This window comes from Drosophila tropicalis, unplaced genomic scaffold (genome assembly GCF_018151085.1).
Source record: "Drosophila tropicalis isolate 14030-0801.00 unplaced genomic scaffold, ASM1815108v1 contig_878, whole genome shotgun sequence".
Classification (NCBI taxonomy): Eukaryota; Metazoa; Arthropoda; class Insecta; order Diptera; family Drosophilidae; genus Drosophila; species Drosophila tropicalis.
The window spans coordinates 15,719,193-15,745,471 of NW_027173374.1; the positions used below are offsets into that span (position 1 = coordinate 15,719,193).

The window sequence follows — 26,279 nt, forward strand, 5'->3', positions numbered from 1 at the left end:
TATATTTCACTAGACAAATTTTTATGCATTACAAACAAAAATTCTATATTATCCATGTTTTTGCTCTAAATGTCTAACTAATTGTTATATGAGAAAAGCGAAATACAAAGTTCAAGAAGGGTCAAACATTATTTTCTACAGTTGAGAAGGAAAAAAGGCTATAAATGTGTAAAGCAAAGATTATAAATTATTATACTTATAAACGTAAACATTAAACTGTATATTAAACATACAAAAATATTTTAAATTTCAATTTGCTTTACGCGTTTTTAAATCAGTTGGCAACGTAAACTAAACAGACTAACTAAAAAAACGTTGGTGCGAAAATACAAATATTTATTAAATATAATGTTGAAATTTATTATGTATTTTACAAAAATATCAAACCAAAAGCCGACAACCCACAAACCCCTCCTACACAAGCATGATCACGTTTTACTACGGTAAAAACAACAAAAATGAAAAGTTTATTGAGCAAAGTTCGTTGACACATGCAAATTCCATGATGAGTCTAATATAATAATATATATGTACATGTACTAATTAGTATATCACTTAAAAATATATGTATATTTTAGTTGTTTAATCATTAAAACCAGCAAAAAAAAAAAAAAGAAACGAAATTGACAGCTACAAGGCGAAAAATTTGGAAAGAGATTTTCAAATTCCACAAAAAAATCTTCAAATGAAAGTATCCACAAATCAATAAAAAGACAACTGTTCATTTGTGTAAAGTTTAGCGACACAGACAACACATATAAGAATATATATATATGAAACAAAATTTAATGAGAAAATAACATCAACTAAAATAATAAAGGGAAAAGTGTATAACTATTAAAACTAAACCAACAGTAAGGATAGTGTTTTTTTCCTGAATTTTTATATATTTTAGACGTCGTCGTTACTTCACTCGTCTACAAATCTATTTAATATTTTTAAATTCACTTGCCTATTTATATATCTGATATACGGCACTGAGCGCTGGTAACACTGTCGCTGAGATATGGTGTTTTCACGCTTTCAAAATCTGGCCACACTACTGTTTTTCAGTGTTGTTTTCATTTCTAAAGTGAGGGGTTCTTGCCCAGCACTGAAAGCTGGTAACACTGTAGCTGAGATATGGTGTTTTCACTCTTTCAAAATCTTGTCACACTACTATTTTTCAGTGTTGTTTTCATTTTTAAAGTGAGTGGTTGTGCCGCGGTTATTCTGTTGTTAAATACGCTTTTTAAATAGGCAAGTGCTCATTAAAAATATTAAATAAATTATTAGCCAAGTGAAATAACGACGACGACCAAATTGAAACGTGAAGTGGTTGCTGACTAGCAACAATTTGGTGGAGATTTAAATTGTAAATAATTTTTCGCCTTGTCTGTTTTTTGTTAACAGTTATAGTCCGACAAAGCCAGAACGGGGTGCAATTGCGAAAATGTGTAACAAATCAAAATAAACATCAAATTTGTAAAAAATCATTGAAAAATTGAACGAAACACGAAATAGCTATAAACAAAGCTGAGCAAAAGAGACAACTACAGCAACCACCACAACTACATCGACACCTGTTTGATTACATTCCTCTTTTCCTCGCTTTTCTTTTGCTTTGCTGGAGTTTTTTTTTAGTGTTTAAAGTTTCGACCAACTTCAACAAATTTAAACATTGGTTTTTGGTGAAACAGTTTACTTTTCGAAGGCCTTAAAAACGCAAACAAACAAACATCGAATGGGGTTCAGATGAAAACCTGTTGAAACGAATTCGAAAATAAACCATAGCCTCTAAGAAGAGCAAACAAGGCAAACGAATGAAAACAAGAAAGAGTGAATCTCAAAAAGATTGTGTGCTTTTTTAAGTTTAATGTAAACTAGGCTAATCAAATTCAAAACTGCACAAGCAATTTGCCGACGCTTTGAGGACCTTCTTATCAAAACATCTCGAGGTAAGTCAACTTTAAATTCAAACAATTTTGGGTTTTTTTTTTTTTTTTGTTAAGAGAACCAAATAAAATCGTAAAAACTAGGTAGATAAGAAAGATAAGGTCGTTTTCCTCCTCCTCCTATATGGCACATTCCTTAGTCCCTTGGTTCATTGACAGAAGCATCTGTAATTTGCAACTTTCACTGAGAGTTGGTTTGTTAAAAATTTATATAAATCAAAGACCATACTGGGAACCCAATTTTTTATTTTTTGCTTTGTCTTTTATGTAATTTTGGTTCAAATTTGGCTTCCAAGCTTCATTAAAGATTAAAGAAGCTGATTATGAGATAATCACACAAATTGCTTAACAAAACGAACAACGAATGAGTTGTGAAGTCATAAAAGTTGGAGCTAATGCAACTCAAATAAAGTTGATTTAATTAATTAAACGGGGAGTAAAAAAACAAACAAAGGTATTAAAAACAAAACTTGTTGCTCATACTGGATTGTTAGACATCTTGTTAAGACCTTAAAATTAACAATTATTTGTCTTATCGTTATATTCGATGATTCCATAAGTTTGCCTTGTTCTTTTCTTCGTTTGTTGCATTTGCAGTTTTTTATATGGTACGATATGCGATTGACCATTTTCGAGCTCTATGTTCTGCTCTAGTTAACATCTCCGTTCACTATCCACTGTTCCTATCGCACAATTGGCCCACTCCACTCAATTCCTTTTGTTAGTGACTCTATGAGTCATGCCCCATACTTTTCCATTTTCCAGTTATTCGTCCTGTCCTGCTCTTTACCAAAGCCGTAACCAAAAAATTCCAACCCAAATGCCAAATATTCCCGCCACATACAAAAATATGCAGAAATCAACCAAAAACCACTTTATACTATGCATGGAAATCCAAAAACAAGAAAATACCAAAACAAGCTGCGCTCACAAAACTATTATATAAAAACACGTTCAAACAAGCCAGAAAGAGATGCAGCCATGTGAACAAGGGTAAGCGGTGTGAAGGGGGGAGCCATGTGTGCTCACTCTAAGCTACGCTTCAATTGCTGCGGCGTAGACAGAGACAGACGCTGACGCTGAGATACAACGCTACCAGTCCCTGTGGTTGTTGTTGTTATTATAGTAATTGTAAATTCTACAGGTTTTTTTAAATGTGTATGTGCAGGTTTCTGTGTGTATGTATAAGTTGCTCTGATCGAAGAAAAGGCAGAAGGACGGAGTGGTGTGGTGTGGGTCACAGTTTTTTATAACTCATGGAATAATGTACATATAATTTCATAAAGTTCGATTAATTCAAATATGTATGTAACTCTTATACGGCTGACATTGCACTGCTGGGGGTACCCCAGATACCAATATTGAAGTACCGACATACACATGTAAATACAAAATGAGTTCCTACAGTTCCAAGTTGCCAGTTAATCAGCTAACCAAAAGAATGCTCAAAATTAATGTTATATGTAGTTTTGTTGCCCAGTTATTGGTCGTTTTTCTTTATTTGAATTTTGTCATAAATTTAACCACTGTGCAATTGGAAATCCTAAGGTGCTTTGCCTATACTTCGACCGGGCCGGCCATTCGGCGGTCTCCTGGTTTTGTTTTTTTCTGTATTCGTAATTGTTTCATAAAACGCAAAAACTGCCCCCCGTCCAACAACACAAAAAAGAAACAAAAATACAGGTGCGCGAGCAATTTTCTGGTTTCGATTTCTGACTTCGACTTTACCTTATTTCTTGGTGAACAATTTTGATTTTAATTGTGGCTAAAACAGCAATCGTTGTATCTCCTTTTATTGAAAGTGTATTTTAAAATGCTGCACAAGGTTGTTGAATTGCTAAGCCAGCAATCGTAGATAGGTAGTAAATAATGGAAAGGAGACTGAGTGGCCGGTTCGCTTAGTCTTGGAATTTATGTATCAGAGTGGATTAGTACTCTGGTGTGTAGAACTATAACTAATGCGGAACGTAACTTTTTATAAGGGCGTTTAAATAAAAAAACAAAAGATTGCGAATTTAAACATTTATCATAGTCGTCTGCCTTACTGCAGTTGTGATATTCTCTCCAGAAAGACTTTTAACTCAGAATGAGTTACGCGTTTGTTGGTAACACCTGTCTAGCGTATCGAACTAATACGTGTCTTTTCCGCAGACTACTTAGGGCAATTTATAGTTGCAACTGCATTTAGTCCATCTAATTTCGCGAATTCATGTGTGCTACGCCATGCAATGTGAGTACACACTTCATTTATCTTAGGCCCTAAATCAGCTTTGGGCAGCCGTTGCCAGTTAATGAAGGCTCGAAAGTAATTATTAATGCTTAATAAGGTCAAATTAGCAATTAAAAGCAAAATGCCTTCAATCAGCAGAATTCCAAGTCACGAGCTGAATAAAGTAAAAGAATAAACAATAATAAAAATTCAACGTTATTTGTTTTTGGTTTATGCAAATGAAGCGCCAAAATGTTGTCGCACAACAAGTTAAGTAACAAAATTTATTAAATATTAACAAAGCCAAAACATTTGCTTGTATGTATGTACCCGTTCCCCCCAACTTGCTTTGGTATCTGATTCTCTTAGTTTCTGTGTAGACAGAGGTGTATTTCCAAATCTTCAAGATCTTCAAGACTCATACATACGTAAAGTTTGATGATAAATGATAAAATGGCTATTAGAAATCTGCACAGAGAAATATATAGTATAAGAAAATTAAAGGGATTTATCCGATATATGTATTACGACAAATCAAACTTATAAATAATTAGCAAAATGTAAATATATTAAATTGTTGATCTATTTAATGAAATCTTTATCCACATAGTTCATTGCCTTTTAATTGTGGCTAATAATGGTTCGATAATACCGATCAAGTTCCCTCTCCACAACGCCAATGAAAATATTTATACTTGTTTGAAGCAATATCAACCGCACAATGACTTTTTGTTATTGCTGTTAGTGTATTAGATTTCCTTTTTCAATTAAATGGCAAACTAACTGCCATGTTAGGTATTTTATTGACAAACGCACTGATTTTATCTTCGTGAAGTTGGGATGCGAGTCTTTAACCTTTTGAGCAGGCACAGGAAATTGTAATGTTAAAACTTGAATTGATCTTCGCTCTACTTTTAATATCGCTACTAGTCTTTTGGTGTTGAAACCCAGTTAAATTCGTTGTACTTGCCCAGTGCCCACTTTTCACTTCTCTTCTGATACACGATGATAAAAATTCCAAAATATTTTACTATCTTACAAAAGATTCTTTTGAAAATAAAAACAAGGCAAGAAAGAGGCAGAAACCCAAACTGGATCCAACTTGATGCGGGGGACTCAACTTCACGCGTAAACTTTATTTGAATCCTTTATTATCCATTGTGGTACAAGTCTACAAAGCCTGCTCTTGTTGCCATCCCCTTATTTTACGACCATGTAAACAGACGCAATTGCTAACCAGTTCGAGACGTTCAACTTTCTGTGCTCACCACGTGCCTGTGTGTGTGTATCAGGTGCCAATTGCCTCTTTACAGCCTAGCTTAGCTGATTATATAATCGAAATAATTATATTTCGAATTTAACCATTAAATCTAATCATGCAACTCTATAAACAATCACTGACGTTTCTGTAGTAGAGCAGCTTTTACAATTTCAATCAACCGGTCTTTGCTTCTTTTCCCTCCCAAATATTCAGATATAACGAAACAAACGTTGTTCCTTGATTACTTTGTGTATCTCTTTGGGCAGAAGAGAAGTATCCAATACATGCCAGATACAATACAAAGTCATGTAAAATTAAATAAAACCATTCAATCAACATTCAAACTATAGATACATACGTACTGCAGGGAAAATATTTATACCATGGAAGAGGAAAAACAATGACTGCTTTGTCATTCATTTTCTTTATAATCGTATAGAGTCAACTTCCTCACCTCTTGCATTTGTGTGGTGGGAAGACTGAAGATTTAAAAAAATATTCATCCACCCTAAAAAGGTACATACATATTCTTTTATCGTATATCATAGATCAAGTTTGTGACATATTGTTCACTCTATCTCTCTACATGTTTACATGGTTAGGAGTTCGTCTGGCTTTGTAGAGGAAGTTTATTAGTAATTAAAATTAGTTATTTTGATTACCTATATATTTAAGAGTATCCCAAAGTCGACGCTCCGTCCTGGTCTGTTTTATAAACATCGATTTTGCTTTCTGGTGTTCTCTTTATGTGGGTTAGTATGGGAACCTTGAAAATATGTGTTTCGCAGTGAGTTGGGTTGAATTTTTTGCACTTACAAATTAATGTTTTAATTTATTTGTTGTGTTTTTCTGTCGGTTTTGTTTTTATTAAGAAAGAAATCTTGCTTAAAAGGTGTTAAAAGAGGATGAATTTCGTTACTATGTACACACACACTGAAAAAATATGAGATATAATTACCTAAAATATTGGCATTAAGCCAAAAAAAAAAAACTTGTGGCTTAATATTAAGTTTGGTTCAATCCGCCATTGCTGTAGACAGGTGTAAGCGATAAACTCCATAAAGAAGACTATAATTGAAAGAATTCAGATGTGTTATGAGTTGAAAAACGAGTGGACCAGAGATATTTTGAAGACTCAGACGATTTAAGGTGCGTCTCCTCATTGATTTAGAAGACCAAATATTGAATGTCGTTTTAGCAATTTTGTCTATTGTTTTTTGTGGACAACCGCCATGATTGCGCTGATTACGTGACGCTGTCAATCGGTTTGTGTGCAAAATACACAAAAAACGAAAAAAACATTAAGACATTTGCCTGGCCATATGAATGAAATGTGGCCCAAAAGCAACAGCAGAAACCACAATTGATGGGTACTTTTGATTTAGTCGTGGCTAATTTTTCATGAAGGTTTCTCGGTTGCTGTTGCCGGCCAAAGGCCTCAATTTGTTTTTTGTTTTGTGATAGGTATGTATGTGTTTGGAATTTTTAATTTTTCATGTTGCTTTTTATCGTTGCTTTGTGTTTTTTGTTTTGACAAAGTAGCCATGTTGAAAATTGTTTTTGCTTTCTGAATTACATTTGGATTTCATTAGCTCATTTATTTCAATCGAATAAACAACAACATAAAAAAGTAAAGTTCGAATAAAGGAATTTTTAAGAGTTATTATTGTTAAACTATCACTAACATTGCGATCCAGTAAGTGAAGCATGCTCCTTTAAGAGAGCTTTCCCTATATACAGTGTGTTTCTCTTTGTCAATATGTCACACCTATCTAGATAGTCCGGCTCTTTATATTATATCATCAGCTTCATGTGACATGTGGCATTTTTAAAACAGAAAAAAAAAAAACTTGAAACTGGTAGAAATGGACAACAAAATATTTTGTATCTATTAGAATTTATTATAAATGTTATTGAATGATAAATTACCAATTTACCAGCCAAACGGATTTCCATATTTTAAGTACTTTCCGAGCTAGGCATCTGCTGTATTTATAATTACTTTAAAAACCACGTTATTTTTCATACATATTCATCTCTTCACATATTCAAGCCATTCGTCCCCATATAGAACCAATATTAGTATCACGTAAACGTCAAATGATAAGATACCTACATATGTATGTACCTATGTACTTATTTAGATTTCACTTCAAACATGTGAAACGGACCGGACAATTAGAGAGTTTTATTTTTAGTAACTACGAAATCATGCATCGTCACTTACATGCATATGTGTGTTAGTGTGAGTATATATTTTTGGACCCATCTTAAGTGGACAATAAAACGTCACGACAGTCATCCAAAAGGGGGCGGTGGGTGGTACAAGCTTCCGCACAAAAGCAGTTGGATCTGGCCTCAAGCAATTATTTGCAATTTTAATTAACACCCACCCGTACGGGGTCTTCAATTTTAATTGTCACTTGCTCTCTGACGGTCGAGGTTCGCTGGGTCTTAACCTTATCCACAGCGTCACCCCGTCTTCCATTGCCTGAGCACCAAGCAGCACAAAATATTGTATGTCAATCAATGGCATATACTTATGTACACACATATGTAATTTATTGATTATGTTTACCGCTTGTTAGTAATACCTATTCCAATAGGTATAATGATCAATTTTTTAAAGGAAAATTTTCTATTTCAAAATACCAGCTCATGAGAGTTTCTCTTAAAATTAACTGAAGCAATGCATTTTTATAAGTGTGTCGCCAGCACGGCAGACCTCCAATACACTCTTGCAGTGTCCTCTCTGCTTAAGCAGAACAAGTTTTAGATCAGTTTGAATACACATCCATCGTCTATAACAAAGTCAGCAATTTTGTAAGATCTCGCAGATCTCGTGGATGTCATCACGGGCAGTTGTGCCCGTGACCTTTATTTGCCTTTTAGTGTTGCTTATTGCTGCTGTTTTTTGCTTGTTTGTATTTAGTAAAGCGCCACCCACGAGCAATCCGATCTGTGAAGTTAACAATTGGAGTCTTTTACCGATTTTAGTTTCATGTTTATTTTCATCTGGACGTGCATATGTTTTCGTTTAATTCTTTTTAAATACTTGTATGTTTATTTTTGTTTCTAATAAGTAACGACATTACTCATTAAGAATGACTGTTGGTATTAGTTAATCAAAAAACTTGGCATAAATCATACAAGCAAAAAGTCATAGGGCGTGTCCACACTTGTTTGTCTCTCCAATATGAAATATAGATTCACACATATGTATGTATGTATATATCAATGTTTTCACATATGCATATGTACATACATACATATAAATTTAATACTAAGTGGAAAAGATTTAAAAAATTTTGTGATTCCACCAACTATTGGAAGTGAGAACATTTTTTCTTTGTTTAGGTTTTAAAAATTAACATAACACATGGAATTTTTCTACCACTTTAATATACAAAAAATAATAAATTATAAGTTTTCCAACTAAAATTCTTTAGTCTAGACTCTAGACAAAAAGGTTCCTTAAACCAGTTTTCGTTTTCGATTCATTTTATTAGATTCAATCTTTATAGTTTTTTTTGTGTTTCCAAAATTAACACCAGGAGAGGCAAGGGAAAAAAATTGAATGGGAGATGGTGAGGTCAGAAAGAATGGTATTTTTTTAAATGGAAAACTAAACCTTATTCGGTTTTTCATTTCGGTCTTTTTGACCTTTGATGTCTACTGGAATGAGCTACAAAAACTGATTCGTTTCTTCTTGTTTCAAGTTTTCTTATAATAGAATTCATGGAATTTTTGTAGTCTATGGGAGAGGCTTTTGATTTTAATTTTGTTGAATGATCAAGTGCAGTTGTTGGCAGATGAATACTGAATGCGTATAACTTGACTTAAACACACACACAGCGAGGCAACCAAAACGGGTTTAATTGATTCAAATGAAGATGACGATGTTGCTGCCGATGACGTTTGTTTGTCTCTAAGCTTTTGTCTACTTTTTTGTTATTGTTGTCGAGATAAATATTTCGTGATCCATTGTAACATAACTGCAGTGACTATTTATTCGCATGCAGTTGCTGTTTCCATTTTTGTTTGTTTGTGTATATAATTGTTGGATGCCCCACCCTTAAAATTCGTTGCCCACTTACTGCAAGTCAGTCATGGGCGAGCGTGCACTGAACTTTACAACTTTGTAAACAGATTTTGTTCTTATTTTATTTGCGGTCAAAGTTGAATGACAGTTAATACAGGTGTAGTGATTCACAAATAGTTGACAATTATAATTGTAAATGCCAATAAAACATAGATCTGATCATGGAAATGTTTAAAAAATGTTAAATAGAAGTTATCAACGCATAAAATAGAAAAAAAAAACATTAAAATGCCTTTCAAGAGAAATGCCATTCCCACCAAGGACACGGTCAGTCTAGCAGGTAGAAAATACTCTCAAATAAAATCATTAAAAGTAATGAACATTTCCGCTCAAGTTACGGGAAAACCGTGGTAAGGGGATGTATGTAGCTCGTCTTAGAACTTAACACACCATTAAAACCATGCGGAACATGGAAAAGGGAATACCAGCGGGCCCAACGTTTATCCCCGTTTCGTTGTTCAAATCGAAATGCTGTTGTTATTCGTGAGGTGATCAAGCAATTGCAATTACACATGTAAGATTGTTAGTTCTTGTAAGGCCAAAAATGAGAAGATGTGGGCAATGCCAACGAACGGAAATAAAGCCAGCTGCCAACCAAGACCCAGCCTTAATATCCCCTACACTTCCATCGAGGTTTCCCCCGTCTCCCTCGTTGTTGAAATGCGCGTAGAAACAAAAGAAAAACAACTGCTAACTTGATTGTGGGGGCTGGACGATACATATAAATTATGAACGAGACTGCCCGTGCACCTCAGCCACCCCTTATGCCAGTGAAAAGATATCGTTGTTACTCAGGTCTTTCAGTAGTTATGCCCAGACATAGAGATATCACATGGAGAATAGGTAGGTGCAGCTGGTGTAGCCCACAATCCCAAACGTATCTAGAATTAAACATTGTATTAATTATTATATTTAACACAAAGTTCCAAGGCAACCAATCCACTGTATATAACATGATTAACCCTGCTTTGTGGTCAGCTAACTTCAAAGAATTAAATTATTAAAAACCTACCACAAAACACTTTCGACTACCGAATTTGTTCATCTGCACAGAAAGTGCCAAATTTCGAAATCATATTCACGATATTTTATTAATGTTGCAGTGGTAAAGTCTTGTAAAGGCTGCGGGCCTTATTAGTCACATTTCGGTAATGACTCTAGGCGCCAGAAGGGAAACAAGGTCAGGCCCAGAATTAGCTTTCCAACAGAAAAAGAAACAGAGAAAAAGTGATACAGACAAACTTGAGAGCTTAAGATGGAGAACAAACATTTAGTCAGGTTTTTTTCGGTGCTATGACATTCTTTATTTTATGTTTTTGTATTTCTTGCTGGTCTGGGAGGGGGAGGGGATAACCCGTTTTCCAAGTCAATTACCTACCAAGCCCATCTTAGTAAGAACAACAACAACAACATCAGCAGCATGAATCCGAGTATCTGAATTTACAGAGCGCCAAGAGAATCGTGCGAGGCAATAAACGCTTAAACACAATTGCTTGAATCATGGCAAAAAGAAGACACATGAAAGAAAACATCAACCTACATAAATCTGTATGTACATATGTAAGTGTAAAAGAGTTTGTTTGTACATTTGTATCTCCCATATTTTGCGTTTTTCTCTTAACTCTTATCAGTGACGCACCTATGTAGTGGCAGCTTTAGTCCAAGTCTCAGCGGCTTGTTCGTTGCTTTTGATTTATTATTATTATTTTTTTCATACCAAAGAAAATATTTCACCATTTTTTAATTCTTTACTTTTAATTGTGAAAGTTGCCGCCTAAAAGGCAAGTAAAATTAATTTCACTTAATTTTGTATTTATATTTAATGTAAATATCAAAAAGACGCAAGCCTCAAGGAAATAATTATCAAAAATATTAGAAATACTACGAGTAAATAAAACCATATATTGTCGTTAAAATAAAAAATAATGTTTAAATGGTACAAAACGTTAGGAATACTCTCTTAAATGCATGTCTGGCATGAGTCTTACACGAGGGTCAGTTGCCTCTGTCAGCAGCAAAAAATGTGTTATATTTTCTTGCATATGTAACTGTGGAAGTCCAGGTCCAGGCCTAATGATGATCGAGATTTAGGTTCCGTCTAAGCGTGCTCGGGCATAGTTTTAATTGCGAAATGGCTATAATTCTAGCGGCATCTAAATGCTGATTTCCCCTGATACTTACTTCAACGCGTTGCTTAATTGCACTCTCCCAGGCAGATCCGTTACATTTTGACAAACTAAATGTTTTAACCCTTTTAGCTGGTTTTTCTGTATCGATGACTTGGCGGAAAGCGCAAAAAAAATTAAGGTCGCGACCCAAGCGAATAAAGGCAAGCAGTCGAGTTGATTCGTTTTTATGCAAATGTTTATCATTAACCTGTCTCTCCGATAAATGAATAATTTTCTTAATATTTATAAAGTTCGTTCAATAACTTTTGAAATACAATATTGAGATCCTAATTGTTTCAATCATTAGCACAGTTAGTGAAATGGAAATCATACCACTATGTTTAAAAATGTGCCTAAAGGTATGTATTATCTACATACATACCAGTCTGTGATATGTGTCTTACAACAAGTTTTCGTTATCGAAATTTTACCGGTTAAAAGTTTAAAGTTTTTTTTTTAAATAGTTGAAACATACAGAAAGTGCAAGTTTTTCTGTTATTCTTTTCTTTAATGCAACAAAATGGTATAATAATCACTTAGACGGATTGGTTAAGAAAATTATCATTAAACTGGTTCTGAGGATTAACTTTGATAATTTTGCTAGAGTTGACAACTGATGACATGTGTTACAGACTCAATGCGGAAATAATTAGATAACATTACAATTGACAAGCTTTGCGTGTGCTTCTGCTGTATCTACATTGCCAATAAATACCTCTCTGATTGCGGTCCGCAGTATTCAAAATGCAATCTAATGCAAAATAATCCAGTCCGATCCTACAAAAACCGAACTGGCAAATTGCCAGTCATGTTAGACCTTTTATTCTGTTTAATGTTTGGAACGACAAAATGTTAAAAAGTTATGCCACTTTTGTTATATGACAATTCACTGCATCTGTTCAGGAATCAAAAGTTAGATATTTTATTTAGTCTTATCGCTGGAGCGTGTGGCTAATTTATGTGCTTTAGCTTTGTATTTATACACTCGACAAAAATTGTGTCTAGTTGTGTTGTGTCATTTTTTATTTTACTTAGTTGTTATCTCAACCCATTTACTTATCGCTCTTGAAGTGATATTAGCTTAACATACTGAGACTTATTTTTCCAAGTGTAAGAAATAGTTCTCAAGATGTACTTAAAAAACGAATTGCCCGTTTTTGTTTAGAATGTTACTTTGATTGTCAATGTGGCCAATTGCCACGCTTTATTGCCTGGGTCATGCATGATACATATTTGTGTATTATAAAGTAACCTTAGCCTTTTTTTTCGTACTGGATAACATGACTCCACATTGGAGTCATCTAGTTCTCAATCATACGTACATACATGTAATTCTAATTGAAGTAAAAGTTATAACTTTATGGCTATGATGATTTCACTTGAACTAAATTTCACTTTTACAAATGTTAAAGAATCGTAGATGGACAGCCCCGCACGTACCACAAAATGATCGTTTGACATGGCACTGGCACAAGCTACAGTGAGACAGTGAGAGTAAAGCGAAAATTCTCAAAGTAAAAGTGTTCACCAGCCACAGCACAATATAAACCCGAATAAAATCAGCTCAAGTTTAGGCCAACCTAACACTCCAAAATTATGAAGGAGCTAAATTACCTTGGCACATGCCAACAGTACAACAAATGAAGACCAACAAGACAGCTGGCTAATTTCGAGCTATTGTTAGACCTGTCTATCTGCAAAACCAAAACAAACTTTGACAATAAAATGAGAATAAATGAAAAAAAAAATATTTCAAAAAAAATAATTAAAAGTCAGCTGCTGCTTTTGCGATAGTCAAAAGCGTTTTTTTCTAAATTAAGTTACTTACTTCAGGTTCACCTAAATCTAATGGTGTATGCATAGAGTATCTGTATGTCGGCAAAACAATGGTCAAACTTTAGCTTGATTGGACGCGTGCGTCTTTTTTGTATTAGCTCTGTGTTAATTTATAAAATTAATTTAAATGTGCCATAGAAGTTTATGAATTATTTATAATTTGCGTTAGAAAGGTTGCTTGTACAAATTCAAATCAATATCTAATAATGAATATTATATTTCGTTGATATCATTGACGAGGTAGAAGAGATTATAAAAATGTATGCTGTGTTTCGGATTATTTGCAGCTTATACTAAGTGTTTGCCTTGTTGTAATTATAAACTATATTCTAAGGTGGTTTATTCCCCAATTGAATCTAAATATTATTTGGTCAATCTGCTAATATGGATCTCATGCTTGCTTTATGTATTTGTCTTTGAACTTTATGAATTAAACGAAATGCGGCTCACACGTTTTTGCTACAAACAAAGCAAACAATTAGCATCGTTACACTGAAAAATTAAACCGTTTAATTATATTTTCTGTGTGGCTTTCTTTTAAATTTGGTTTATTTGGTAATTTGGGCGCCTACATACATATGTATCAAATATATCATATCAAATCACGTCGATTTGATTACATACTCTTTTTTTTAATTCAGTTGAGAGGAGCCCTCGCAGTGCGAAAAGTTTACCTGTCGCGGTATAAAGCGGCACAGCAATAGTAACACTAAGCAAAATAAATCAACAGTTGAGAGATGCATACAAATAATAAAAATAAATATTAATGGAAAAACAATTTAAGACAATAAACTATAAATAGTTTAATTTATTGTTTGAAAACATTGCAAATGATATATACACCCAGCGACAAAAAAAAAGCCGCACAAGGCCGTTTGGCAAATTGGTGCGTTCTTTGCTCAGAGATTCATCTAAATTTCAATGCATTGATTAATTTAAAATTTTTTTGGATTAATCAATCAATTCCACATACATTTTTAAAAATTTAATTTTTATACGTCTTTTATCCAATGAAAAAAAACAATTTTTCTGAAATCACACAAATTAATTGATTTTTCACTAAGTTGGTCCTCTTAAGTAAAAAAATTATTAAGTAAAAAAACAAAGAATTTTCAACAAAAACAAAATTTTTTCATATTAATTAAACTATTTGCTGTTAATATAAATTATAATATAGTCCAAAATATTTCGTTCTGAATTTTTAAATTAAATTATAAAGTTATCAATATTTGGTAGTGCCACCTTTGGCCTTTATAACACATTTGACCCTATTCGGCATGGACTCGTACAAAGTCTCCAGATACTCCGCCGTTATATCCTCGAACCACACTTTTTCAATCGTTTTCATTAATTCCTGTAATGATTTTGGCTTTTCCTTTCGTATTTTGGCACTCATAAGGGCCCAGACATTTTCAATAGGATTGAGGTCAGGACTGTTCCCTGGCCAATCTAAGGACTCAATACCAAGTTCTGACTTCAAAATTGATATCTGTGGTTAGCGGATAGTTAAAGTTTATTAAAAAATGATCGGAATGACTAATTCTTGAAAATCCACTTACAGAGCGCGCCCGATGACAAGGTGCAGAATCGTCCTGGAATATGGGCTCTTTTTCTCTTTCAGTAATCGACTCAATGCTAGGCACAAGTCCACTGAGAATGATTTCTTTGTACTTCTCTGCATTCACCATCCCTTGAAGCATAATAAGTGATTCTGTTTTGTATTTGGAAATGCATCCCCATATCATAACATAAGGCGAATGCTTAACAGTGGCAACACAGCAGTTTTCCGAATATCGCTCTCCGTTTCTGCGCCGAACTTTCAAGCAGCCATCGGGTCCAATAAGATTAAATTTGGACTCATCAGAAAATATGATCCGTGACCATTCAAATTGACCCCAATTTTGCTTATTTTTCGCCCAGTTTAAGCGAGCTGTCTTCATTTTCTGGTTGAGAAGAGGTTTTTTGGCTGGTGTCCTTGCTATCAAACCCATCTCCTTGAGCCGACGTTGAATAGTCCGAGCCGAAATTTCTTTCGTAAATCGTTGCTGCACTTCAGATGCAATTTCGACGGCATTTTTGAAGCGATTCTGGAGGCTCGTTCTCATAATAACGCGATTCTCCCGTTCATTTGTGCACTTTTTTTCTGCCTGATCCTTTCGTCCTCCCCAATTCCTCCGTCTCACGATATTTTTTCAAAAAGCGTCGAACTGAACTTTCATTAAAATTAGTTTTATTAGCTATTTCACGATTCGACACGTTTTGCTGAGCCAAAGCAATAATTTTGGCCTTTTCAGTGAGGGTCATCTGTTTTCCTTTAACCATAATGTTTAATGTTCACCAAATTGAATCTCCGCAAAATGAAATTTTATCAACCGACAAGTCGAAAATTTAGCAAAAAGTGAAGAAAACAATCGAGGGGATTCCCCAAAATAAAAGTTAAGCGACTAGAATACAATTTGGGGAAACCCCGAGCTAGAGAAGGCAAAAGTTGCAATAACCTTAAAGTGCGGCTTTTTTTTTGTCGCTGGGTGTACGTATGTATAAGGCATAATACTAAAATAAAAATGGCAATTAAAAGATTGCTGCCTTTGTGGCCCACGAAATCTCAGCACAGTGGCTACAAAAAAACTAGCTTCAAACTGCAGTAACAACGTTTGCAAATTTTTCAGCATATAGCCAAGCAAAACAGAAGTTTTTGGATTTTTAACAAAAATTTTCTCACGTAACAAGTACACACACTCAAACAGGGCAGCGGGCAATAGAGACGGAGCCACCGTACAAGCAGGCTAGGTAATTTACTTACTTGTTTGTTGGCTAACTGAAACTTCATAAGAGGGCATTAAAAATGGCTGCTGTCGCTGCTGCTGCTGGCTCGATTCTAAATATCAAGCGCGAATACCTTGGCTAATGGCCAACTGGCATGTCCAAAGATAGGGAAATAGCTTGCTTGGCTCGACCTGACTTAGGTTGGCTGAAGTTTGGTCAAAGTGTGTCTTATTGTTAGTCCTGCTTATCTTGCACACGAATTTGATTCTTGATCTCACCACCGAAGTGAGTAAATTCAATAGTGGAATATTTTCAAACAAAAAGTCAACAAATAAGCGTTAATTGGTTGACTAAATATAAAGAATGTGGCGAAAATTCAAATACAAACAAAGTAAAGGTAAACCAGAGGGCCAACTCAACTTCGTCAGTGCCGAAGTTTGATTACCCTTGCAAGTTAGTGTTTTATTTTCCATCAACCTACCCTACCCCAAAATCAATTTTAAACAACTTAAGCAATTGCAATGCAGTTAGGCAAAACACCAGGCAAAAAGCCATATGCCAAATGGTTAGCAAATACTCTATCCGAATACAGTGGGCTTATTTCGTTTAAATTAAAATTGCCTAATGGCTAGAATTTAACAAAAACGTTATGATCGAAACAACAATTTTTATTGGAACCAAGTTCTTTATATTATAATTTCGACATATTGTTGTATTAAATACCTTGTGGCGCATTGTTAACTTAAAAGCTGGAGTGTTTGGCCGTAAAAATTGCAAAACTTTTTTGATTGTTGTAGCTGTTGTTGTGCAAAGACGCATACAAAGCACACTTAATGCATGTTTTGCATTTTTCGCTTTGTTTTGTTATTGCTCAATTAACCCGTTTAGTGGCAGCATTTTTCTCCCTTTTAAACCTTTTGTGTACATCGCTAATAAATTTTATCAGCTTGTGAATGTCAAAGAGGGGCATGGGACTCTAGAGGGACCCTTAGGCACTCAGGCTGATGACAAACTATTTGACCGAATGTGTTGTTGCGGTGAAATCCATGATTTGTCATGCCCGGTGTAAGTAACTTGCTTGTTAGTTTTCATGTATAGCAACTTACAAATACCCCATCCATTATAGCTTTAATGGACAATCCTGTCTTGTAGTTCACTTCAAAAGAGGAACGCCGGAGTTGACACATACGTGTCTGTACATTCATGTTGTATGTCCTTAATACGTAATACAATAATGATTAGACGCTTGTCTATAATATAGACAACATTTCTAATTGTGGGAAGCACTTCTAATCTCACAAATAACAATTAATTTTGTTTTATCTTTTACAAAAACGTACCGACCGTATTGAGATAAACAAAGACAACAAATGCTGCTTATAATTAGCCAAATGCAAAATGGCAAAATGGCAAACATTTAGGGTTTAACTTTCTCTTAACAAAACTAATAATTGCTTGATTATAGCATGTGGAATTTTTTGTTGCTAGATTTTGGATTTGTCTATTTGTTGAGTCTTTTCTTAAATCACTTTAATTAAATCATTATTATGTATAAATATTTATTTTTGATAGGTTGCCAAACTCAATGTTAATGAAATACAAATTCCGAAAACAAAACAAAACATTTCTATATCAAACAAAGGGACCTAGATTGCAAAGCTCATTCGCTTCCAGAATACAAGCATTTACTGCATAACAGCAATAAAAACAAATTACGCCTATTAACCCGAGGCACTCCAAGAAAGTTATTATAAAGAACCAAAAACAATCAAGAGTTGAACCTTTTCTGGATTTGTAATTGCCACGACAAACGAGATTGTGAACTTGACTGTATCAAGATTAAGAGTAGGTAATTACAAAAACATTTGTTGCCCTTTGCCCAATTGACACTCAATTTTCATATGTTTTTATTATCCTCTACCTGCGTAAATGGATAAACCAAACCTTTGAACCCTCTCTCAACCCAAATTCATTGTCGTATTATATTTACACATATATATGTATATAGCCATCAGACAAGAAAATTCATACGTCCCTAAGTGATTGCCACGGGGATTATTAATATGTTTCTTTCCTTTTGGGTAAATTATATATGCATTTATAATATGCATTGCTAATGTATGTAAAGGTTTAAAAAAAAATCACAATAAAAGTTGAAGTCGTCACCAATAATAGAAAACGAATGAAAAGTGAAATATGAATACTGAGACAAAATCACTCTTAACTAGAAATAAAGTACTTTTATCTTACACCTGTATCCCAAAAACTATAGCTCAGTCTGTTGAAAATTAAAAATCATTCAATCAACACATTCCGATGCGTTCACGCGTTCCAAAGGTGGATACTTCCTTACCTTTTTTCTCTCTGACTCGGACCATAATATGATCGCCTGCATTGTCAATTCTCGTTTTGTCGCCTGACACACATGCCCAAAATGAAATACAATAAACTAGCAACAAAAAATAACAGATTGAGTTGCGAAACTGATTAAATTAGTTATTTGTGATATTTCCTCTTCCTTCCTCTTTTCCCTTCTCTTTCTGGCATTCTTGATGCTCAGGGGTATGGACAAATAGCATACAGCATTTATTAAACCTGACGCAGGTTTCAAGTCTCAAAACCACACGCAGATCCAAATTGAATTAGCCTATGCCAATGTAAACTTTTTATGTTTCATACAATAAATACTCAAGTACATACATACATACATATGTATATACATACATATATACACATACGTACACATTTCTTAAATCAACTTTTCAATTTACTGTTGACACAGTTTTCAGGTGTCTCCAGCAGAAAATACTGCACCTGAGCATAGAAAAAAAATACATGCGGGTCTTTATAAATTGCATTCGCTTTCGGCCCATTGAGAAGACTCGAGTGTTTAAACAAATTTGTGTCTGTGGTTTCTGAATCTTAAGCAGCCTGGGAACTAACTAACTAACTCTCTTTAGACAGCTTCCTGAGCACTGTTCAGCGGTAAATTTAGCTGTTTCAAGTGTTGATTCGAGTGCATATTTCGATGCAAGTGTGCATGCAAACATACCTGGATATTTTGGTGCACATTTTTCTTAAAATTGATTATTATTGAACAAGTAACAAGCAATGTTAGGAAAATACCCATAAAAAGCAATGAATAACAAAATACACAATATTATTACGTAGTTCGTCTAACTGAGGTAAATGTATGTATATATTCAACGTATGAATATACATATGTATGAATATATTATTTTATGATGAAGTATCATGGTTGTTGTGTCATGATTCAGTCTCGAACTTTTTAAAAAATTATAATAAAAATAAATGTCCCTTAGATAAAATAGAGATTGATACGCTCCTGTTTGCCTTTTCCATTTAAATTGATTTCCTACATTAAAAAATTAAAATTTTGCACAGCACAAGCTGTTGGCAATTTCCTTCACTTCCTCGTTACGTTTTTTGAATTTGATTTATTTTTTGTCATACAATTTATATCACTAAGTAAAGTATTTTTTTTTTTATTTTTAATTGGGCTTTTTGTTTAAAATGCGTAGTCAGGCACCGAAGGCACAAAAGCAACAAAAATAAATTGCAGATTGGCAATTATGGGCAAAAAGGAAATACATTTAACAAATGGGGAAGATAATCATAATGGTAAGGAAACAAGAGAGGTTGAAAGAGAGGGGCGTGTAACAAAAAGCATAACAAAATAATTAGTTATGTATGTTTTTCGTATTTCTATTTTGTTTATCTTTTGCTTTTGCACTTTCTTCGTCTATACCTACTTTTATATGCCATGATTATCATCATCCTCATAATGATAATAGTGTTTGTGGAGAAAACGCGAATGTCAATGCCCTAGGGGAGGTATTGGTGAAGGATGAGTTCAACTTCGATGACTACTGGGCTTTCTCATACATAATACCAACAAAGAGATTCGAATGAATGGGACGTGCCGCCCGCATGGGTGAATGCTTCAAATAGCTGACACCGGAAAAGTGAAAGCCCTAACCTGAAAAAACCAATAAAAAGTCTATTTTGATACGATCATAAGAAAATTCAACAAAGAAATCTTTAAAACACCTGCAAGGTCATTGGAATGGGCACATTTGAGTATGTGAATTTCAAACTTCCTTTGTCTGGGCCACATCTACAACTCATATACATACATACATACATATGTATAAACGTATCACATGTACAACTTCCTCTCGATTACTCCGTAATTGATTTTAAAACCATAAATTAACATAAATTCCATTAAAAGCAAGAACAGCAATAGCTGAATCACGAGTTCTCGATTAGAGTCAGGTAATACTTGCTACTTTATAGTCGAGGCCCCATAAAAATCAAAGTAAGAAGTCTACATTAGATTAGATTGTACAGTTTTAGGTGGCCTGACTATCAGTTAGATTAGCAAAAGACGTAGTCATTCAACCAGATTCTTAAATTAAATTCGTAAATACTTACTCCATACTTACCATAGCGCTAGTTGCAATACATATCCTTAGTTGTGGTTCGAACCAGGATTGTTTGATAAGGGACAAGCCCACTTTTAATAACCAACAATATAATTTTGGACTTATTTATTTAATCTTTGTTATTCAGTAGTTTAAGTGTATAAAGTTGACTCATAAGAGACACACTACTACTCTTGCATTAACGCGATCTGTGTGGATGGAAGAGTGGTGTATCCTTGTTGAGATCAAACAGGTTTAACGACTAAATTCCATTTCACAATACTAATGATATATCATTTTCTCTAGTTGAAAACATGTTTGGAACAAAAGGACTTTGATCTGTCACAATAACAACAAAAACAACCCGAAAATGGCCAGCAACAATTACAATAACAAAGATAATTTAAAAATGGACCTAAAAATATTAGACAGCTGCGATGAAGTGGATTTTGTACGTGTTACACACAACAACAATAACGATTATGAAGAATTGAGTAGCACCCAAGTTGCAGAGGTTACCGACAGCAACATCAAAGCTACAACATCACCGACAACTACAACACCAGCAGCAATTGCCGAACCAAGTAGCACCAACACATTTAAAAAGTCAAAGGAACGTCGCACCCTGTTCAATTTTGGCAGCACCAAAAAATTTGCACAACAACCATACCAGGAACAGCAAGTGGATGTTGCCGCGACCAGCGACTCTTTTGAAGTGACGCCCGCACCGACAGTGCCAATTGGTACACCACCTCGCCAACACAAATTTGTCAAGAGTCACAGTTTAGCTCGGCTTCTGGGCAACACTTACAATGCCAAGAAATTTGAAAAAGAAGAGCAAAAACGTAAAGCCAATGAGGTAGGCAACTGGAGTGGAAATTGTAAATTTAACACCTTTAGTGGGCGACGTGGTAGGGCTGGTCCTTATCTAGAACGTTTTACACGGGTTTCTAAAGAGGATGGCGATATTACCTACGACGATTCGAAAGTGACAAATATCATGACACTCACCACAGATTCGCGTGACTTGCTTTATGGATCAAGACAAGAGCATAGGGGAGAGCAGGAGTGTCAGTCACGCGAAGAGTCTTATGTCCCCCATCATCACCAGCGGCAACAGGATCATCAACACAATTTAAGCTCCAGGACAATGAAAACACTGACACGCAGTTTAGGCAAACTCTGGTGGAAGCGTACACACAGTGTGGAGATAAGCACACCAGATCCTGAATTTAAAGTTTCATATCTAGGCAATGTCCTAACTGGATGGGCCAAGGGTAAGTTTAACAAAGAACAGAAAGCCCGAATCGCGGGCCCAACTTCGGCTGGTCCGAAGTTTGTATACCCTTGAAGTTTTTTTTTTTATTACTTATATCTTTACCTAACGCGGCGCATGTATCGGGCATGCTTTTTTATCGTATGTGTATACATATATAACAGCACTATAATAAAGCTTTCCGACTTTGATTAAATTTGACTCAGTTGTTAATAGATATATCAAACATTAACTTCTATTACGATAGCTTAATAAGTAGCAAAGTTATTGACAAAAGTCACAGCTTTCCACCTTTCTTTTCTATGGGAGATACATATATGATATTGTAATCCGATGTCAATTAAATTTGGCACAGTCATTTATACACAGCGACAACTCAGAAGATATCGACGTTATAAAGAATAGTCACTGTTTGTGACTTGCCGCTTGTATGGGGGCTGTATGAACTAATGACCCGATCCTGTTGAATCCGAGATATACAAACCATACAGTAAATAGATAGAACTCGTCGTATTTTAACTCGTCTCGTCGTGCCGATCAATAATATATGTATATACTTTATATGCGTGAAGATGCACTTCTTCTGACTAAAATGAATATACCCTTATTACATTGTGAATGTGAAAATGCCTGTATTTAATATGGTATCCATTTTCTGATGTCATTCTTTTGTGTTTTATTTTTAATAGCTGGAGAGGGTTGTGTGGAGAAACAATTGAACACACTGTGGCGCAATTATACACAGCACTCCAAGCCCGACGTTATTATGCGTATTAAGGTCTGTGCCTCAGGATTGAAAGCAACTACCAGACAACACGGACTAACCGAATACTGGAGTAACCGAATAACATATTGCTGCGCCCCCAAAAATTATCCAAGGGTTTTTTGCTGGATTTATCGTCATGAGGGTAGAAAGTTGAAGCATGAACTACGTTGCCATGCAGTTCTGTGCAGTAAGGAGAAAATTGCCCAGGATATATGCGAGACTTTGAAAGTAAGTAATCGTCCGTTTGTTCTTCTATATTTCCCGTCTTTATGACTATGTTTGAAGGCAATCTTAGTTTTAAAAAAAATTTATAAAATTTAATCTAAAAATCTCTTTTTTTTTTAGGAGAATCTTGAAAGTGCTTTGCGTGAATTTAAACGTGAGAAAATTCTAAAACAAAACGCTCGTCTCAGTTTAGCCAACGCGGTATACGATAATCCAAGTTTACCACGTCGCAAGATTATGTTGAGCGTCGGCGGCAACAATTATCGCCCACCTTTGGAACGCTCTAAGTCAGCACCAAAGCTAATGGCCATCGAAGAGGCTATTGGCGAGGAGGAGGGTGATGAAATCGAAGATACAAACGAACCAGAAATGAAGCCATGCTGTCAGAAGGATTCCCTCTATCCAGCAATGACTTTGGGACGCCGTCGTTGTCGCCGAGGACACTCGATAAGGCGCACAGGAAAGATAAAAATTTCAGCAACATGCTGTTCCACACATGAGCAGGAGCCAAAGGTGCAGATGGAGACGAAGCAGGAGAACAAAGCTAGAGATATTCAAAGCAACGATAGCTCCGACTCCGATGACTTTGAAAAGCTCTTGAAATTTGACACTACTTTAAGTAACGAATTATTGCCTTATTTTGATATGCAACTTAATAAGAGTAGCAGCCGAAGCATGACTAGTTTGATTGAATATCAAGACGCGGAGGCACCAGGAGTCGGCGACAAGAATGTCCTTGAAGAGGAACCACTTAGTCTGCTACCTGTCATCAATAGTGATCCAAGTGCCGATCCTGAAGCAGACTATCAAACTAAAAGTACCCCAAGACTGGGTAGTGATGGCGATGATGATGTGGAAATCGTTGGGGTAGAAGAGGAGGATTATATAGATGATGCTGATGACCATTATTTCCGTCAAGCGGCTATGTTAACCATGCTCCATCGCAGTTCCATGCGTAAGATTCGAGCCAGTCACGAAGCGCCTAGCCTTCAATTTCGACATCAGGCTCAATCTTCTATTTCGTCGAATGCCTCTAGCTCTACAACAGCCAGCTCCACGGCCGCTCGGGCCAGCTGCGGATCATCTTCTCAACGGGGTCTTTTACAAAGTCCAGACAGTGATGAAGGTTCCATTTCAAGTGGCTGTGAAACAGCCAGCACAGTTACAAATGTGAATCCTGAACATGAACAGGAGCAAGTACTGGAGCAAATGATGATGTACCAAAGATTGGAGCCGCAGTTGAGATTCAGCGATACAAGCACCACCTATAGCAGCTCTAGTAGCATTACGCTCAAAATGAGTGAAGAGGATGCACCTGACCAGCCAGATGATGGCTCTGATAGTGATGAAAGCGGCTATGTTGAGTTTCAAGAAAAGGATAAGGGTAATGTTGTTGGTGCTGTAACTAATGACCGTTCTGCTCGTGTAAAGCCCCAGTTGCCACCAAAGCCGGCGCCAAGGCGCTCGATCAGTCAAGTTGCTGTTGGTGCTGCAGAAAGTATGCTTTAAATTTTGTTATTTCTACGCAAGGGAAATTGAATTCTTAATTGTAGCAATTAATTAACTAGTAGTAAACATGCATTATTTGTTGTTGGTTCATCATTCTTAACAAAATATATATTAAATAAATATGATATTATACCTCTATTCCTTCCTCTTGTTAATGGAAATAAATTTTATGAATATATATAATATTAATACGATTTGTAAATATACTAAGCAGTCTTAAGAATACCACTTACCCGCATATACAAAATTGTATCAATTTAAATTATTAATTAAAACGGTAAAAACTTAAAGACAGTTTTAAAGGAAATACATCCTGATAATGAGAAAGTAAAGGACATTTGCTAAGTCAACAAAATGTTATTCCCCTAATATTTTAATCGATTCTTACTCTACATTTCGTCTAAAAAACAAAAATAATGCTTTGGAAGATGAACTTTGTAATTTTTGACTATGTGTACATATCCTTTTTTTTTTATTTTACTGTGTTTTTTCAATAAATTGTGTGGCAGTTAGTTGTATATACATCGTTGTCCGAAGTAGTTCGAGTTTCCGGAGATAACCCAGTTTCCATAAAGTAGTCTCACTGGCACACACTTTCATCCGCGGCCAGCAGATTTAGTTGGCGTAACATATAGCAAACAGTAGCACGGAAGTTCCGGAGTGAATGTTCCTGCAGTTGCGCATTAAATACCTGAATCGAAAATAAAAATAACTAAAGTCAAATGGGAAACCAGTTTTGGTGGGATACTTACGCCATTATACACGATTGTTGGAATAAACGTCGGCTGGTATAATTTGGTCACTAGCTCCGCCTGCAATTGGAGTTTATTGCCTGTTTCTGAGTTGACACAATCGTCTACATCGGTTAAGATATTCGCCTCGCGTGCACACTGCAGGTTGTTTTTAAGTGTTAATTCTCTTAACAAATTTAGTCTCTAAGTAGCAACTTTCACCTGATCCACACTGGAGTAGTCAAGGGCCAGCATTTGGCATATTACGAATTTCACTTTAGCTGCTTGATTGTTGGTAGAGTTGAGCACGCAGCTTTGCAGACGATTGCCCTGACACTCAGGGGGGACCATGTTGGCAACGGAATGTTATTTCATTTGAGTTCTGGTCTACCCTTGATTCGCTCTTGCCAAATGGTACCAAATCAATATTTAGAAACTGATGGAGCTCTTCATAAACCGGTCCCAATTGGTGCATAAAATTTCGACTGTCAGGACACAGTGACTCATACAGCAAGGTTATATGAAGCTGAAGGTGTAACGTTAAAAAAGATAATTTAAATATCTGTGGTAGAAAAATAACATTAAGAGTTTTTCTTATTTACCTTGTTGGCCTGACGTTTTTCGCGAAGCATTTTCTCTGATTTGGTCAGACAAAAACTCAGACCTATCAGCAGAAAGCTGAGAGTCGTAAGAAACTTAAACATAATTCTAGCAAAATCGGCGTTTTTTCATTTGTTCTTTTTTCAGCCTTTTACTAAATCAATCGACCTTCGATTGAGTTTTCGGAATGCCAATACAAAAGTTAACACGAACTGTTGAATTCGATTTTAGCTCAGCAACTGAACGTTTTTGGTATCTTAATTCACAATGGGACCCCCAAAGCGCAATGTGCTATATCAGAGAGCACAAAAATGCCTCTCTTATAAGCCGGTTTTATTTCGGGTAATTTTTTCATTTCTGTCTCTTTTCGCCTTTCTGTCTTTCGCACCTCTACGTGAATTATAAATACCGACGTTAATAGTGTTTCGGGTTTAACAAAAGATAATGT

The 26,279-nt window shown here is 35.3% G+C and overlaps 2 protein-coding genes and 1 long non-coding RNA gene across 4 annotated transcripts; 1 reads left to right on the forward strand and 2 right to left on the reverse strand.

Moving 5' to 3' along the window:
- Window positions 1-1,176: 1,176 nt before the first annotated feature.
- Window positions 1,177-25,018, forward strand: LOC137585578 (uncharacterized). 2 transcript variants are annotated; one of them, XM_068301399.1, is made up of 5 exons: window positions 1,225-1,239; window positions 1,393-1,937; window positions 21,031-22,001; window positions 22,690-22,994; window positions 23,112-25,018. In XM_068301399.1, the coding sequence occupies exons 3-5, from the start codon at window positions 21,095-21,097 to the stop codon at window positions 24,498-24,500; spliced, it is 2,601 nt and encodes an 866-aa protein (XP_068157500.1). In that variant the 5' UTR covers window positions 1,225-1,239; window positions 1,393-1,937; window positions 21,031-21,094; the 3' UTR covers window positions 24,501-25,018. The 2 variants fall into 2 exon arrangements, with proteins under 2 accessions (XP_068157499.1, XP_068157500.1); XM_068301398.1 differs by having other exon boundaries at window positions 1,177-1,937.
- Window positions 14,620-15,652, reverse strand: LOC137585620 (uncharacterized). Its single transcript, XR_011033607.1, has 2 exons — window positions 15,070-15,652; window positions 14,620-14,999 (listed from the first exon to the last, which is right to left on the reverse strand). It is a non-coding gene; the product is annotated as an uncharacterized lncRNA (long non-coding RNA).
- Window positions 24,935-26,056, reverse strand: LOC137585599 (gamma-interferon-inducible lysosomal thiol reductase). The gene is given in 5 exon segments (XM_068301432.1): window positions 24,935-25,191; window positions 25,253-25,390; window positions 25,454-25,576; window positions 25,578-25,757; window positions 25,834-26,056. Coding segments are annotated over 5 exon segments (654 nt in total). The 5' UTR covers window positions 25,936-26,056; the 3' UTR covers window positions 24,935-25,080.
- Between the last annotated feature and the right edge of the window lie 223 nt (window positions 26,057-26,279).

Coding starts and splice junctions, on each gene's coding strand:
- LOC137585578 (XM_068301398.1), top strand. CDS start 21,095: ATGGCCAGCAACAATTACAATAACAAAGATAATTTAAAAATGGACCTA. Junction 22,002..22,689: donor CCTAACTGGATGGGCCAAGG/GTAAGTTTAACA, acceptor TATTTTTAATAG/CTGGAGAGGGTTGTGTGGAG. Junction 22,995..23,111: donor ATATATGCGAGACTTTGAAA/GTAAGTAATCGT, acceptor TTTTTTTTTTAG/GAGAATCTTGAAAGTGCTTT.